The sequence below is a fragment of the Coptis chinensis genome, chromosome 4 (assembly GCF_015680905.1).
Source record: "Coptis chinensis isolate HL-2020 chromosome 4, ASM1568090v1, whole genome shotgun sequence".
NCBI lineage: Eukaryota > Viridiplantae > Streptophyta > Magnoliopsida > Ranunculales > Ranunculaceae > Coptis > Coptis chinensis.
In genome coordinates, this window is record NC_141459.1 from 1,222,576 (window position 1) to 1,240,533 (window position 17,958).

At 35.5% G+C, this 17,958-nt stretch overlaps 1 protein-coding gene across 1 annotated transcript; it reads left to right on the forward strand.

Annotated features, from left to right (window-relative positions):
• Positions 1 to 721: 721 nt before the first annotated feature.
• LOC147501042 (ARM repeat superfamily protein) lies at positions 722 to 17,655 on the forward strand. Its single transcript, XM_086606078.1, has 31 exons — positions 722 to 901; positions 968 to 1,174; positions 1,265 to 1,446; positions 3,577 to 3,697; positions 4,167 to 4,388; positions 5,251 to 5,467; positions 5,568 to 5,713; positions 5,803 to 5,960; positions 6,052 to 6,201; positions 6,273 to 6,321; positions 7,862 to 8,077; positions 8,444 to 8,623; positions 9,472 to 9,614; positions 10,576 to 10,699; positions 11,065 to 11,211; positions 11,353 to 11,421; positions 12,850 to 12,986; positions 13,134 to 13,251; positions 13,560 to 13,694; positions 13,791 to 13,993; positions 14,141 to 14,288; positions 14,375 to 14,509; positions 14,606 to 14,692; positions 14,793 to 15,278; positions 15,367 to 15,434; positions 15,524 to 15,575; positions 15,841 to 15,900; positions 16,005 to 16,033; positions 16,875 to 17,008; positions 17,266 to 17,375; positions 17,455 to 17,655. Exons 1-30 carry the CDS (start codon positions 785 to 787, stop codon positions 17,304 to 17,306), a joined length of 4,281 nt encoding a protein of 1,426 aa, XP_086462204.1. The 5' UTR covers positions 722 to 784; the 3' UTR covers positions 17,307 to 17,375; positions 17,455 to 17,655.
• The last annotated feature ends 303 nt before the right edge of the window (positions 17,656 to 17,958 follow it).

Here is a 17,958-nt window from a genome sequence, read left to right on the forward strand (position 1 = left end):
GATATCAAATGATGTGGTTTTTGACATCAAATTTTCGATATCCAAAACCGCGAGAGACATTTAATATAACACCAGAGTTGGAACCAAATTTTGGGCGATTTAGTGTTTTTATCAACATGTGACTCTCTTGAAAATGGAAAAACACCAAATTGTTAGAAATTTGGTGTTTGATGCTAGGAAGGTATCTCTCCTAAATATGATCTCATCATGAGTCTAGTTCATAGTTTATATCCAGGTTGTCATAACCGGTGCGTGGTAGGAGAGAAATTATGATTCATCACTTGACTACTTTTTATTTATTATTATAGCATTTCCAATGTAAGTAGTATGGGGAATTGAGAATTTTCACCTCTAAATGCTGAAAAACATTTCTAATGCAAAGTCAATATGAGGGGAATTGAGAATTTTCACCTCCAAATGCTAAAAAAACCCTGCCCAATACAAGGGTGACTATTTTCCTAAGTCAAAACGAGACTAAAACTTCCAATCGGACGGAATGTTTTATTCTATCTCGTGTATTTTTTCAAATTTTTTTTAAACTTCAAACTGGATGTTTCATTCCATCCGGCGCGTTTTTTTTATCAATTTTTACATTCATACGGAATCAAACATCCTATTTGAAATTTTGTAGAGGTGAATATATTAGTTAATTACCCATTGGCCCATATTTTCTCTCCTCTTTTTCATCATTCTTTTTTTCCCTCCTCTATTTTTATCCGTGTTGAAGAGAGAAAAAAAAAAAAAAAAAAAAAGCAAACCCTAGAAAAAAAACATTTCTCTCATCATGTCTAACGATGAAGAAAAACGCGCGAAGAAAGTAGTTGAAGATGTTGGAAAACGTCTTACTGATCTTGTTCTTAAACCTCGTTTAAACAAAGACACTCTCCTCAAATTACTCAGAGTAATCTCTCTCTCTCTCTCTCTCTCTCTCTTATTAACCTTTTTAACTATTTTTTTCTACTTTCAGGAAGCAGAAGATGCATTACCAGTTTTAGGTCAGTCTTCATCATTAAAAGCTGCAATAGAGCCTTTAAGTAAATCTCTTATTAAGGTTAAGCCTCATAACCTACTTCAGCATAAAGATAAAGATGTTAGAGTTCTTGTAGCTGGTTGTTTGTGTCAGATCATTCGTGTTCTTGCACCTGACCCACCTTATAGTGATGAAATATTACGGGTAATTTTTTTTTTTTTTTAATAATTAATTGTAATAGTGGAGTCCTTATTTTAGGCTATTCGATTAATAATATTGAACATTTATTTTCAGGAAATTTTTACTCTTATTACTAGTATGTTTTCGGAGCTATCTGATACAAAGAGTCCTTATTTCACAAGGAGGGTTAAGATATTGGAGACTGTTGCTAGACTCAAATGTTGCTTGCTTATGATGGACATTGGTTGTGACGATCTAGTTTTGGAAATGTTTAATATTTTCTTCTCGGTTGTGAGGTAGAGTTAACAATTTTAAATGCTCATGCGTGTTGTCTGTGTCAGGTAAATAAGAGTTAATTATTTTCTAATTTTAAAATTCTGATACCTGTCAATTTACTGCCTACATTTCTTGATAACATAATCCATGTTTCAATACCTTTTCTGCTATTAAATGCTCATGCGTGTTGTTGTGTTTCAGCATTTGTTTCAAATGTTATACCACACATGGTGACACCAGTCAAATAAGTACCTGTAAGCATTATTTACTGGCTGATAAGCTGCATATAATATTGGCAATAACATAATCCATGTTTCAATACCTTTTCTGCTCTTAGTTTTTCCTATTTGAAGTCAAGCAAATATTTTATCAGCTTTTAATATATTTCTAAGCATTTTTTACTTCCTGCCCCATAAGAAGTTGGAAACTTTTTGCTATCATAGTTTCTGAATTCTTGTTTGATTACAAATGTTTAGAATAGTAGAACTCTTCCCTGCTCTACAGTATGTGAAATCTCTCTCTCTATATAGATAGCTAGAAAGTCCAATTGTCTGAGTATATTACTCTGTTTAACACATTTAATGTTGATGCTGTAATCTGGAGAAGATGTGAACAATTCCTTAAGGGGAATACTATCGCTTATTCATCCAAGTATCCATCTAAGGTGAAACATATTTTCTTAGTTGGGCGTCATCCATCAAACATTGTAGCCAAACAGAGTGTATGATTTTGGGATCTACGACTATTGTATTGATTATGATTTGTGAAGCAAAATTAATTAAACCGACCATTGGATAAATTAAATTTGTAATGCTTTTAACTTTTTGATAACTTAAGCAAAACATAAATCTCGTAAAGTTTTAAGTAGTATTAGTGTATTACTTAGATGCGGTTGGGTGCTGTGCTCTCCTTAGAGCCTTGTCAAGGAAGCATGTGGTGGAGGCTATATACTCTCCTCTTAGGGTGCCTGAAATTTTGATTAGGTTGATGAATTTTCTTTCAACGCTAATAAAGTGCAAAATTCATTCCTTGGAACTGGCTCCATTTATTATGGTATTATTATGCTATAATACTACCTGTCCATTTTACTGAAGAAGTTCTCTTCTCAAATCTTTTTTTCAAATATTGATACCGAAGAAGTTCTGTTTATCCATTTACTACCTGTCCTTATTCTTGTGATGCTAGTAGAGAGTGTGGGGATTACATTAGAAATAAAGATGAAGACACTTCGTGAAAGGGCCATTGTGAAACTTAGAAATAGCTTTAGACTGTGAGGCATTTTCCATCCACAACTGGAGGTGGTTTGGTATGATGATTGCCATGAACTTTCTCTCTTGGAAAAATGTTTTTGGTGGAGGGATCTAGCTTGTGGTTGTAGACCAAGCGTGCTGAGGATTTTTGGATGGTATGGTATTCAAATCGTTGCTTCCTTGTTGATTTACGTATAGAAAGGGATCCAGGGGAATTAGGGATTCTCATAAGGAATATCCTTTGCTTCTTTCTCTTTAACTACTAAACCTGAAGCCTGCCAGAACTATCATAGTTTGAATCAGGGGCTTAGTATAAATCATTTAGTTTAAACTGAACCAATTGTGAGATGAATTTTGGAAATCAGCCTTACTTCCAAGTTAGATGTCACCCCCTCCCAATGAGAACATCTGAACTTGTGATTGGAATACTTGCTCTGTCCGTTATCTTTGTAATTTTATCAACTTTCAGCCCAGTAGTGCTATATTCTCCTTTGGCGATCAAAGTCCGTTCCAAGATCTACCTATTGAATCCTTTTTTTTTAATCGAGAAATGGTATATATGCCAACCTTTTTATGTTACTTTGTGTGCTCTTTTAGCTTCACCTAATTTATAATCTATGTTCATTTTATCACTTCATTCCTCAATGAAGTAAATCTTTCATTTACAAATAGTTCGGATTTCTGTATTGTTTGTTTCTTTTTTATTTTCCTTAAAGATGATCTATAAAAAGCGAATACCATGAACTTAGTTTTGATAATATATGAGATGCTTCAATCTTTGTCCTAGCCCATGTTGAAGCCGGCAATTTCGTCTGTTTGTTTCTTTTTGTCTTTACCTAATTGTTTAGTCATATGAGGATGTTTGATGTTGTTAATGATGATGAAATGGTTTTTTTGCAGAGAACATCATCAGCAAAGTTTGCTGCAGTCTATGTTGTCCATAATGACTCTTATCCTAGAGGAGAAAGTTTCTCAACCACTATTGGATGTGATTTTGCGGAATCTTTTGAAGGAGGAAAAGGTATGCATGTGCCATTTTGTACTTACCATGATATGAGCCAGCCTAATACAATATCTGGACTAGTATGATACCTTGTATGGGCCCTGTAAACACGAACCATTAACATAAAAACCTTTTTTGCTGTTGAAATAGTAGAAGAGGCTTATATGAGGGCGCCTACGTGGCCCTAAGCTGTGCTAACTAGTTTGGCACGTTAGCCCGCTTATTGTTCACTGTCCATTTTACTGAAAGACACAACATCGTTCTAGTGTGCTTATTTTTTATTCTTTATAAGATATTGCTCAGTCACATGTGGGTTGTTTGTCAGAAATATCTATTGATTGTATAGATGCTGGTGCATTCAGTAACTGAGGATGATATGACCCGCTACACAATGTTTATATATTAATTTTTCAATGAATGATATTCTTGTCAAAGACAGATATCTCTATGCCAGCTACTGTCTAATATCTTAGCTGTTCATTCTCAGGGTGCAGCTCCCGCTTCTTTTAGACTTGCTGTTTCTGTCATTCAAGAATGCACAGAGAAGCTTGAGCCCTTTGTCCAAGGTTTTTTAACATCTTCCATATTGGATAGAGACTCTGTGGGGAGTGAGCTTAAAGAATATTACCATGAAATTATTTTTGAGATTTTCCAGTGTGCTCCTCAGATGCTTCTTACTGTCATCCCAAGCTTGACACATGAACTACTAGTATGTGGTGCCATTATCTTTATTAATATTAAAGTTGTTTATGCTCAAATGTTTTGTTTAGTCTTGCATTGGACATTGATAGCCTTCATAACAGTATATAAGTTCATGGGCCTCTCCACTCATTTACCAATTGGTTTTGAGTTGGATGCTCTCAAAGTTTGAGATGGTATTAGAGCAAGCTAATGTATTTGGCCCAAAGGGCCCGTTTACTTCATGTCACCCAAGTATGTTTGTCCTCATGTCAGGCTCAAGTACGCCACACGTGAGGGGGCTTGTTGAGATGTTTAGTTTAGTCCCATTGAAAGCCTTGCACAACAGTATATAAGTTGCAGGGCCTCTCCACTCATTGCCAATAGGTTTTGAGTTGGATGCTTCTAAAGTTTATGATTTACTAATCCTTGCAATGATCTGATCCTATTAATTTGCATCACTCATGCTTTAGTAAATCTATGTGTCTCAAAGTTACTACACAGTCACACACAGGACATATTTTTCAGGATCAACGCCTTCTATTATTCTTAGTCTAAGCGACAATTTTGGTTCTTTGACAAGTTTAGGGAGTGTGGATATGAGTCCCAATTAATAGTTCATTCACAAAGAATCATATAAATCTGAACTGTTTACCCCCAGCAAGCTGGTTCCCAAACTAAAGAACGCGCACTACCAGTTTTCAACATTAAATGATACTTCTTTCTGAACGGAGAAGAGAGAATTGTTGGGATCCAAAGTTCTTACTTTGAATCAAACAACCAGGAGTAGATACTATTGTGTTGTATACTGAATCTGTTCCAAGCTCTGTTTAGATTTGTGTATTGTTTAATCAGTACTTACCTGATCTATTGATCACTTTATACATTTACAGACTGATCAGGTTGATGTCCGGATAAAAGCTGTCGATTTGATTGGAAAGCTTTTTGCCTTGCCTGGACGCCATGTTGTACAGGAATATCGTCAACTTTTTGTTGAGTTTTTGAAAAGATTTTCTGATAAATCTGTAGAAGTTAGGATTAGTGCACTCCAATGTGCTAAAGCTTGCTACACTGCTGTTCCCTCTGGCAGTGAGACACTTGAAATTCTTGGTAAGTTTTATTGCAAACTTCACAACATTTAAATGATGAAATTATATCCGTCCTGTTCTAATCTGTAATTTTGTACTGGGAAACTAATGACTTCTGGCAGCTGCCCTGGAAGGACGCCTGCTAGACTTTGATGATAAAGTGCGAACACAAGCAGTGGTCACAGTTTGTGATTTGGCTAAATCCAATTTGAAATGCATTCCATCTGAGATAATATTGCGTGCAATGGAACGTCTTCGACAAGAAGGTGTATTTGCATTCAGAAACTACTCTTCCTGACTTTTTGGGTGGATTGCTTTCATGCTTACTCACAAGTTTCCCTTTTTTTTGGTTCTCAGGTTTCTGTCAGAAAGAATACCATGCAGAAATTGCTGGAACTTTATCGAGACTATTGCACCCAGTGTTCTGAAGGTCTTATAGCACTTAGTGACCACTTTGAACAGATTCCATGCAAAATTTTGATGCTGTGCTATGACAAAGATTGCAAGGAGTTCAGGTTTGCTACCTATAGAATTAGTACAGGCTAATTACCTTCTGAATTTTTTGCGTGTTTCTGGACGTGATTCTATGTTTGTCCATTTTTGCAGACCACAGAACATGGATATTGTGCTTGCAGAAGATCTATTTCCTTCTTCACTTTCTGTGGAGGAGAGGATGAGGCACTGGATTTTCCTGTTTTCAGTTTTCACAGCTGCTCATGTAAAGGCGTTGCATTCCATCTTATCTCAGAAATGGAGGTACTTGTACTCGGCTACTGATATGTCTACTGATGGAATTACCATTTCACTCAAAACTCGTTTGCTCCCAGGTTGCAGATGGAGATGCACGTCTTTTTGGGTCTTCGAAAAGAAGATAAGGTATTATACTTATAGAGCAAAGTTCATATATTAGCGGAGCATAATTATTAAATCGTATATATTATAGTGTATCATTTTTTTATTTTGAGGTTATCGAGAATCGTATTGGACGGTATTATGTATTGTATGATACTATGATATGTTTAAAATAGATTTTTGTAGTTTCATGTGTTTGTGCTAGCATATGTAAGTGCATCCATATTCATACATATAAAGTCTTATCACATACAATATTACTAGCGTATTGTAAAAAATGTCATCAGTTTAAACCAAACCATTGGGCTCAAATTAGTTTTATACATAAAGGGCGAAGCTAGCTGTTAGATGAGTACGTAAAGCTTGCTTTGGGTTATGGTTGTTGTTTTTCATAACTAAAGCCTAAAATGACTTTACAAAGCTTAGGAAAGAGAAGAAAAAACTAATAAATCTTAAAACTCGTTCTCGAATAAGTTTTTTAATTGTTTCGTGCGTTTGAAGTGTATTCTGTATCACAAATACAGGATGTATTGCGTATCGTAATTGTTTCATGCGTTGGAAGTGTATTGTGCCATATATGATATATTGTGTATCGTATAGTACTATAGGTATCATGTATTGTACGTTGTTGAGAACTGTGAATCTATGATGCTGAGCATCTCTTAGGTTTTGTATTTACGTAACAACTGGTGACAAGTTTGTGGTTCACCTCGTTTTCTCCCGTCTGTCAATTGACAGATGGCAAAAGGACCTTATTGAAGATGCTTTGCACATGGGAGGATTAGGCGAACCTCACACTGGCATAACAAAGTCATCCTAATATGTATAAACTAAACTTTAAATCTTAATGTGCGCTCGTTCCATTATATTTCAACATTAGTATGTTTTCTTTACCACATAATCCTTTTTCTTCCAGCCTTTGTTCCCGGTTTCCTTAATGCAGATAGTATCTCTCCAGAAGATATCTTCCTTTCAATGTGAACTGCTTTTTATTTTTCATTATTTTCATCTTTCTTATGTTGATTTTATTATTTTATGGTTTTCTTTTTCGTTTTGTATACAAGTTGTTTAAGATGTCAAATGTGGTATATCGTTACTGCTGGTGTTGAGATGTTTAGTCCCACATGAGATATTACAAGCCACACTTAATGATATACAAGTCTTGGGGTCTCTCCACTTATCACCAATTGGTTTTAAGTTGGATGCCATCTTCAATATGGTATCAAAGTGGGCTGTTGTTTACTCGACATAACCCAAGTATGTGTGTCCACGTGTTAGGCTCAAGTAATGCCACACGTAAAGGGGTGTCTTGAATGTTTAGTTCCACACTCCCACATGGAATATGTTAAGCCACGGATACAATTATACAAGTCTTGGGTCCTCTCCACTTATCACCAATTGGTTTTAAGTTGGATGCCCATCTTCAATAGTTGGTTTTATGTTTTCTTATTTTTTATTCTTTTATCTGCATAAGCGATTCTTAAGTAGAACAATCTATGTAGTTTTACATTTTTTGGATCTGTAATCTTAGTTTGATCATTGAAGCATTTAAGGAATCTTGCAGGAGAATATGTCAGATGAAGTTCAGAAGAAAATTGGAATTTCATGTAGGAAAATGTCGGCATGCTTTGTTGATCCACTTAAAGCCGAAGAGTGCTTCCAAAAATTGCAACAAATGAAAGACAATGGCATTTTTGACAATTTATTACACCTGTTGGATGTGGAGACATCTACGGCTCATACTACCAATCCAAAGGAGAGAAATATACAATACTATAGAGTGAGTTTGTTTTTTTCTCTTTCATTTGACTCTGGTGTACATAATTGTCCATATACGCGGACGATATCTTGTTATAGGATACCTTGAGTCTTCAGTGAGGAGTTATACCTAAAGGCTTGTATTACCAAAAACAAGGGGGTGGTTGCTGTGAATTTTCTGTGGAGTTTTGGAAGTATATTTTTTCCCTTAACGGTTTATGAACTCGTTAGCTATGAATTTCTCTGATTCTAAATGGTATTTCTCTGTGATTTTAGGATCTCATTATAGATGTTATATGATCTCAAAATGTAATTGTACCATGTTGTGCGTTCTTCTTTTCATTTGGATTTGCTTTAATCATCAATTTCACTTCTTGTACTTCTCCAGGAGGCACTTTTAAATGGGGTACGCGATAAACATCCACTTTTTGAGTTCCTGCGAATACTTTCCATAAAATGCTCGTTCAACATATTTGGGTCGGAGCATCTGCGACAGATTCTATTAGATCTTTCAAGTAAAACTGTCGAAAACAAGCACTTGGAGGCATCATCAGTCAATCTGCTTATGGTAAACAACCTTCTCAATTCAAACATATCCCTCTACCTGTTGCTACCCCTCTCTCCTGGTGGCTTGTGCTGGTCCTCTTCCCGCTTCTCATCTTGGGCTCCCGATGTGTGTGGTGAATTAATTTGTTGTTATGTGTAGAATGAGTTGAATTTCCACCTTATTCATTCCCCTCAACAAAATATAGTCCAATTTGAATGTTCAAATCGATCAGATGGTTGTTAATTGTGAAAATGTGCAGGACGAACTCCTTAACTTGTTTGACTACTTTTCGTCAGTCTAAAAGTATTGGAATGACTCCTTTATTGTCAGAGTGATCAGTCATTCTGAATAATTGTGTTGGGGTCTAATTTCTTAGAAGCATCAAGAATAGTGAACGTTTGTGACCATCGACATTGAAGTTGGTCTTTAAGTCGTTGGTTTGTGGTATGAAACATTGTAAGTCTCTTTCCTCGTGGATGTGTGCATATATATTGGCCTGGGATTTGTAGGATAATAAAAGCTTGGCTAATGAAGTCTATTATATTAATCGGGCCTAGATGGGAATAGTTAAGATTGATTCTTGTTTTAAAAAAAGAAAAAAGAAAAATTCTTGTTTGGGTGTAGTTACTTCATGTAATTCTTGATCTTATCATCCATCATAACCTTGAGGGTCTGTATGCTTCTGTTAACATCTTCATGCGTTTATCTTGCTTTCTATACTAATGTTAAACCATTTGTCATTATTTAATTTTTTCTTTTAGTATGATACTTTGATTTATGTTATTTTGATTTACTTTTTATATTCAAATATGCATTGGTAGAATATAGTTGTTACTAACTATGAATCTTCCATTAATTACTTGAGCTAGAATGTTGTAAGCATTTGTCCTTCCTTACTGAGAGGATCTGAAGATCAGTTAAGGATGCTGTTGTCTGAGGAGGAACACCCATTTTTTGATAAGCTGCTTCAGATATTAGTGAAGGCAAGCTGTTATATAGCAATTGAACTCAGGCAAGTTTGTTTCCAAGAATGAAATATTTGTTATGCTTGATGTCTTCTTTTCTTCCAATTTAAATCCTTTTAGATGCGCTAGCAAGAAATTTTACTCTAAAGCAGTTTGAGGTACAATTTGACGAGTGGAAAAGTAACAAAGAAAAATAGATTAAGAAATGAGCCATTTCCTTTTATAAGGGCAAAGGCGGGCTTTGAGTCCCCTTTTAATTAACTTTGTATAGTCATTGCATGCGTGAAACTGGGACCTGACTTTGTTAGAGCATTGTGAGTGACCGTTAATAGTATCAATTAGAATATTTCTGACCATTAAGGACACAGAACAGCTGATTAAACTACTGTAAATAAAATAGGTACGCGAGTTGAATGTATACGGGTAGCCAGCTTGCTGACTAGTGTATAGGAAGTGGCTCTGTAGCAATCTCTGAGGCTTACGTACTTCATACGTGATTTTTAAAAGCAACAATCTTGTGATAGCATCTTCTTTTCATTGGCTTACTGTATGCAGATAAAACAATGACATTGCCAAACCTATTTAGTATAAAACGAAATGTCTTTTCATCTAATGATAATATACTAATGTCTCTTCATCTAAAAGTTATCCTCATTTAACTGACTTAATTACATATCCTAAATTTATTTTGTATATGTGGTTTACTTTAAAATGATCCAGGAATTTAGGTTGTCTAATGCTTGACTGAAGATATTAGCTAAGTTTAGTGAAAATGGTGAGATGCAATTAATGTGCCGACACCAATTTAGGCGTGGCTAAAGATTTGAGTTGTTTTATAGAGATACTTAAATCAAAGCTTATTTTACAATTAACATTGGTTGAAGTGTTTCTCGAGTCACCTATGATTCTACTCGAGATAGTGATTGACTTCTTTTTACCTGCAATTTCCTTCATGTTTAAGTTTTACAATATCAGTACCAGCTTTAACTCTTTGATATTCATCTTTAGTGCTATTTATCCTTTCTTGGAGAGGGCATGCTTGAAGGGAACTCGTTTGCAGTCAAAGTATGCCATTTCTGCTATTGCTGCATTTGGTGGTGCTTCTGGTCAAGCTTTCTCAAGTTTATATAAGGTATTCTTTAGCTTTGGGTTATAAAGAAAGTTGATATTGAGAATGAGATGTTTGATAGTTTATTATGTTAAAAGTTAAAACTTCATTCTAGCAAAGCTGAATTTATTGTGAAGGTACAAAATACTTCATTTATGTTAATAGTGTTCTTTGTTGGATACTTCGTTAAATTGTTAATACTTCGTTTAGATGTTATAGTGTTCCTTGAGTTTTGAAAAGCTAGTCACTCGGAAAGTTTCTTAGTTTTTGGCATGTAATACTGTTCTTGATGGTAAGTTGGGATGAAAAGGGGTAAGGGACCTCTCTAAAAACCCTGCTTACCTACCCAAAAAAAAAATGTTATTTACAGTTGATTTTCCTCATTTCAGAAACTTGTCGATTCTCTTCGTGCTAGGAGAAATATCTCTACAGTGTTGCAGTCTCTGGGCTGTATTGCACAGTATTCTGTGTCAATGTTTGAATCCCGGGAAAAAGAGATTAAACGTATCATTCAGACAATTTTTCATGAAACAGATGTAAGTTATTCTTTTCATTTTTCTTAATTTCTCAGTAATTTGTCAGTTGTGATGGATATTTTTCTGAAAGTATATTTTTCTTTTCATTCTATAGGCTTTCAAAAACTTAATGGGTCCATATATGAACTTTTACTTGTTTAGGTGCAATTGTCAGATGATCACCCTGTATTGGATTTGGATTCTGGCTGCAGCACTTCTTGCAGACTCAAGGTTAGTATGGGCAGAGGAATTATGCAATTAAGTTATTACTTATTAGCTTCTAATTTCGGACTTCTGCTTTTATTGGGAACATTGGTACCTAATATGTACCTCTAGAGTACTTTCATGTAGTAACTGCTCATGTTATTTGATTCATTTGCTTCCATTTATCTCTGTTATATTCTGTAACTTATAGTATGTATGAAATTACACATGAAGCATATTTAGTTATTTACCTGAAAGACTAACATTATTGAATTTGGGCATTTAACTCGAAACTAATTGGCATTTGACTCAAAAAACACTGGCATGGACATCTCCTAAGCGACTATTTTATTGGAAAGGATAGCTATCAAGGAAAGTATTCATTTTGTAAGGTCATATAGTCTTTTAAGAGATCTCCCCTTGAGGCAAGCAGTAGGGGCACAAGCCTCCAGTCTCATATAGGGTTTGGTAGTTTGCAGACTTAACTGCACTTTACACGTATGGTGTGCCTCCTTTTGGCTTTATTGCCTGTGGAAATATTTCTCTGCACTTGTGATGTGGGATTGCGTGCACCATCATCCCTTAAACGAAGCTCCTATCTAAAATGGTAAAATGAGATAACGACTTTATGAACAAGACAGGCATAAAAAAATATTCTATGTTGAGATGTTGTGTAGGGTGTTCTGCATAGTGAAACGGGTTGTGTCTTCACATAACAAAGTATCTTTTGGCATGCGATCAGAAAAAGTGAAAATCCCCACCTTGTATATTTACTAAGTTACATTGACATGGAAACATGTGTCATACCGACACGAATACGAAGTGTATGGCACGAAAAATATAAAAAATTGAGGTGTATCACTTACAATATGTGTCCGTGTTGTGTTTGACAGACACATGGATACATATCTGACATGGATTATTTTTAAAATATGGCGTGTCCATGTAACATGTATATTATGCCACCCACCATGTTAGCCGAAGAACTTTAGAAATGACATACATATGCACATATATCTTTGTTGTTATAATTGTTTTTTGTTGCATGTATTACTTTACATGTCTTGTTATTGTTATGCAAGCAAGGCACTCCATTTATGATAATCTCATAATGGTGCTCATCAAGTATCTGAAAACTTACCAACTCAATCACACAAGTCTTAAAGGTTCCCTTGTCTATTTTCTCTAAAAACCTTGAAACTGGAAAACCGACCATATTATAGAGTCAAATGAACATTTGGATTTCATGGCATTCAACAGCCTTTTAGTGAATGCCAAAGTTTTGTTGTTAAGGAATTAAAGACTGATACTGACATTTCTTTTTGATTATCCGAAGTGAAATTATGACAGTGTCTTAGGTCCCATCACCAGTAGTAGTATCTAGATCTTAGCACGCATTAATTGGTAACTGTACATAATGGAACACTTACTATCGACATCGTCAGCAACATGCAGATTTATGGACTGAAAACACTTGTCAAAAGCTTTTTGCCTTATCAAGGAACTGATGTGAGACATCAAATCAAGGACTTGTTTATCATTTTGGAAAAGATACTTCCTGAGGGTAAATTTTCAGATAATGCTGTCTCTAGGTATGGATCTGAACTGTACTATTTTTTCTGAACTAAAGCTTTAGTTGTCTCAACTACGGCATTACCATGTTGATTGAATGCATACAAATTAGTATGCAGCATCGAAGAGTTACTCTAATCTATGCTTTGTATCAATTTATTTTGCAGCGAAAATGACACAGCTCACGTTAGATTAGCTGCTGCGAAGTCTGTTCTCCGGCTTGCTAGAAGATTGGATTTGCATATTTCACCACAGATATTTCACTTGGTGATTCTCAAGGCTCGGGTATGCAGACTGTAGTTCTATGTAAATAGTAGATCTCATGGTAAATTAGATTGAATATTTGAATGTGGATATGCATGTGACTATACTCAACTTTCCAAACATTATCATTGTGGGTTTGTACAAGTGGAAGAAACTTATCCTTGGATTTTAGGCTTCTTTTTTGTGGCACTTATTTTTATTAGTTGGGGGCTGGGGGACTGTCTTTCGTGATCCTTTATGTTTTTTCTTTACTGATTCAGTTGACCTTGACCTAATAGTTAAATAGTTAATACTTTCCATTTTATGTAATATTCATTTTTACATTACAGGATCCTTCACCTCTTGTGCGCAGAATGCTACTGGAAAAAATACATAAGCTTCTAAGGGAACGTGCTATACCGAGTAGATATGCATGTACTTTTGCTTTAGCAGCCTCAGATTGCGTCAAAGATGTGCAAGCTAATGTAGATAAATGTCCATAGACTTTGTTTTTTCAATTTACTTATTTTTCTGAAGCAACTTAGATAACGTTTGTTGATTGACTTCATATTCTGTTGTAGTCCTTGAAATATATGGAAGAATTCATTCGGGTGTACAATAAAGAAGCTCGAATCCACCAAACTTCTGCAGTTCAGGATCAAGGAGGGACAGTGACGAACTTTCCAGGATACATTGTGGTGTATCTGATCCACATTCTTGCTCATGATCTGTCCTTTCCCTCTGAGGATTGTCAAGATGAAGAAGTTTATGCTCAATTTTGCAGGTAGTGTGTCTATATAGTCTTCCCATAATTAATTTATTCCTCATTCTATACATGTATTGAAAACCAAGTTTGAACCGTTGAACAAAAATATCAGATGCGATAGGGTTGTGTTAACTTTCTGTGTTTTTTTTGTATGCATTTCTGCAGTCCTCTTGTTGCCATCGTGCAGGCACTCGTCAGTGCTAGTTTAGCTGATAGCAGTAACAATGCTGCCAATGACACACTGTCGTTTATATTAAATGTATTTCGTGCTATTCGTAAAGCTGAGGATGCCATTGATGTTCATAAAACTTCGGTATGTGAAGTTGATTTTAAATAAAGGGGTTCTGTTTTTTAAGCCTTTTCCTTCTGATACTACTAATTCACATTGTGTGGTAACAGAGGCTACATATTCTGGCAGACATTGGTGTGCTCGTTGTAAAATTTCTTAGCCATATCATGCCTTCAAATCTTCCTGGACTGATGATGCTGCCGTCATCATTTTATAAAGTTAGTCTTGATACCACATGTGACGAGGTAAGTTATTTATGGGTTTGTTATTAGCCTTTTGTAATCAGTGGTAGGTATTTACTCTAAAATTCTTTTATGTATTTTGGTCTTTGGCATAAGTAGGTAAATGCAACTGCTGTCACTCACTGCCCCTTTGATGAGACTTCAATCGAGAAGGTCCTCAACTTATGTGGATGCAATGTTATTGGAGTAGGTGGTCGCTAAACATTTTACATCGTTCCTCTTATCTCGACTACGTTTTAGAGAATGCATTATAAAGAGTATCCTAACCAAAGTCCACTTTCGACAGCAGACAAGTAGCGCTCTGGTCAAACGAGGTAGAAAATCTCAAGAGGATAGCATGCTCTTGGATGGTCTAAACCACACCAAGAGTAACCATCTATTGCACAAGAAAGCAGATAAGTCAGCATGCAGGATAAAGGAAGAAAAGGAAAATTTGTCGGTGCAGCAATTGGAATCCCAACAAACTACTAGACAGGTCAGTACTCGGGGAAAAACTAAGAGGGAGGTGTCTCCTGGTGGTAATGGAGCAGCAGAAACAGTTCAGCATGAAAAGGGGGCAAATGGAAATACTAAACCAACCCAGGGAAGAGATGATATCTCATCTTCTTGTGGTTCTGTAATTACAAAACCTTCATCTTTGGAATCTCAGGTTTCAGTACAAGAGGTAGATATAGTACAATGTGGACAGTTAGGAGAGAAGGACAGGAAGGCAACTAAGAAAAAATCAGCTTCATCATCTGAAGCCAGACTAAAAGATTATTGTAACTCAAAGGTTTGAATATAACTTTCCACCTTGAATGGAATTTCGAGCTTGTTAACTGTTATATCTGTTAATCGGTTGTAGTTGGTGATATGGATAGGAAGTTGGAGATCCCGGTGAGAGATTAATTGGTCAGAGAATTAAATTATGGTCTCCAATGGATAAATGGTGAGAGTGAGACTAATGATAAATTGTGCCAGTGTTTGTTACGTTTCATTTTATAACTTATGTTTTCTTATTGTGTTGGTTTATTTCAGTTTTTATTCAGGCTCTATCGAAGGATTTGACTCCCAAAATAGTTCTCACAGGGTGAGTTACATAGAGATCAATAAATTAGATGTAGTAGCACTCATGTATTCACGTATAGTAATTGGGGAATATACTGATATCGGCGTTGTACTAATAGAATTTCTTGCATTTAAAACTGTATGCTATGAGTGACATAGCCCTTGTCACCTCTCACCAATTATTTTATCGATTCTATGGTCATAGAGTTAGCACCAGTTTGTTTGCTTTTTGGAAGAGCTTGTATCCTCCTTGCTTGATAGTACCAAACATTTTGATTCATTTGAAGGTTGCTTATGATAATGGGGAAGTTGAGCTGTTACACTTGGCAACTGAGAAATGGGAGATTGTAAGCAGCTTATCCTCACCCACATTTGTTTTGAATTACTTTATTGCTATTAAATGCATATGGGCTAACAGGATCCATTTTACCTTTCTTTTGTGTTGGCACAGGAAGCCAGCAAGTTCCAAACAACACCTTGGTGAGTGGTTTGCTTTTCCTCTCCGTATAGTTTTGGTGGATGTATACTACAGTTTGGTTCTCAGGATTTTGTGTTTGGATTCATTTTGCATACACTTCATGAAATATTCTAATAATTAAGTATGAAATTTTACCTTCATTTACTTTTCTCTTACATGGGAGAAGTGAAGGTTACGTGCATAAATGCCTGTATTTGATGTTCACCAAAGGTCCAATATAAAGAATTAAGTTCTAATCATTAGTTTCATTTGGTTATCCATGATATGGTTGCTTGCTTAGAGCTTCTTCCTAAATCACTTAGTATGAAGTTTTCGTAGTATTTTGGAATTGATCTTAGTCGTGCACTCATGCGTATAAAACTAGTATATTTGTGTTGAAGTCAAATTTATCTTTTGAAAGTTCTTTTGCAATTAGGCAGAGATTAAAATGAATTATTGTAATAAGTTAGGCTTGATATGTGCATTTTCCTTTCTTGTTTGAGCAGCCATAAGATGTTGGCCACCTCCCCTCTCTCTCTCTCCCTCTCTCTCTCTCTCTCTCTCTCATGGTTGTTTTAATGAAAGATATGATGTTGACCATCTTTTTGCACCATACATGTTGATAGTTGTCTTCCAGATACATAGCTCTTTAGAATCTTAAAGTAGTTGCAAAGGGCTCCTACAAGATGGATTAGGGAAGTACTGTGTATATTAATTGTTTGAGCACCAAACTGATTTGTGAAGTTTTCTGTAGCATAGATGTCAAAACTTTTCCAATGATTAATTTTGTATCATCTCATTCTTGTAATTTTGTGAGTACACTTGACCAAATTATGGAAGGAACTTACAAATGATATGTTGCAGCGAACCTGCTTTGGAATCTTCTATCAGTAGTTTAATGGACAGGGTCACTCGTGGCAAAGCATCGAGATGTCAAAACACTTCAAAAAATAAGAGGAAAGAACATATTGGTAATGGAAAAGCTCCTCTTTTTGCAGGTATATTTGTTTATCATGTTACTTGTGATGAAACGTGGAATTATTCTAGCTTAGGCTAAATTTTATTCCACCCTAGTTGTTTCTTGTCATTAAAACCAATCAAAATACTCTAATTTCCAGAAAAATGTACTTTTGGTATGTTGTTTCTTTCTTCCTTTTCCCATTTGTACTACCCGAGGTATTTGGTTCTCATTGCACCATCACATTGTCTTACAGTACCTACACTGATTTTATGAACAAATGTGGTAATCTTTCAGGAGATGAGAAGAGGAAGAAGGGACACAATTTGGGTTTTTAATGGCGTTTAGATACATATACTTGAAGTAGATGACAAAGCTGTATAAATGGTTCTAACTCTCTTTCCCAGGTATCATACTACGCTGTGTTTCATTTTTCACTCCCCTCTGTTATCATATATTCACTATTTTCTTTTACTTGATTTCCAGATTGCTCATAGAATTCGAGGTGGAAAGTTTTGACTGATTGTGTCCCAAATGTTAACTTACAAAATTGTGTTAAAATATCTTTTAAGCTGTTGTATACCTTTTTCCCTTGATGTTATCATGTAGGGTAATTGTATAAGCGACCAAATTAGTGACTGAAATTGTTAATATGTAAATGTAAATTTGTGATTTCTTGTGGCTCTACTATAAGGTTTTAGTTTTTTAAAGCCCTCTCCCTCTTTGTGGCGACGTGCCAACATGGCGTGATTCAAATCGTTACTTACATAGTTGATGGTTACATGTAGGGAAGGAAATGGGCTGGATTTTGAATTTTGATTGATAGAGGCCTAGGCACAGAATATTTTAGAACGTACCCGAACTGGAATCCGGGCCCCCACTCACGTTATACTGGTTGTATTGTAATCGAATCCAAACGAATTGCAAAATTTGAAACCTGATTTCAATGAACTTAAGACCAAACCCACAGCTTAACCATTTACTGATTTA

What these genes read in the sequence shown, in the direction of transcription:
- LOC147501042 (XM_086606078.1), top strand. Translation starts at nt 785, where the DNA reads ATGTCTAACGATGAAGAAAAACGCGCGAAGAAAGTAGTTGAAGATGTT. An exon ending in CTTTCTCAAGTTTATATAAG is followed by an intron (nt 10,700 to 11,064) that starts GTATTCTTTAGC and finishes TCCTCATTTCAG; the next exon opens with AAACTTGTCGATTCTCTTCG. An exon ending in TCAGATAATGCTGTCTCTAG is followed by an intron (nt 12,987 to 13,133) that starts GTATGGATCTGA and finishes TTTATTTTGCAG; the next exon opens with CGAAAATGACACAGCTCACG.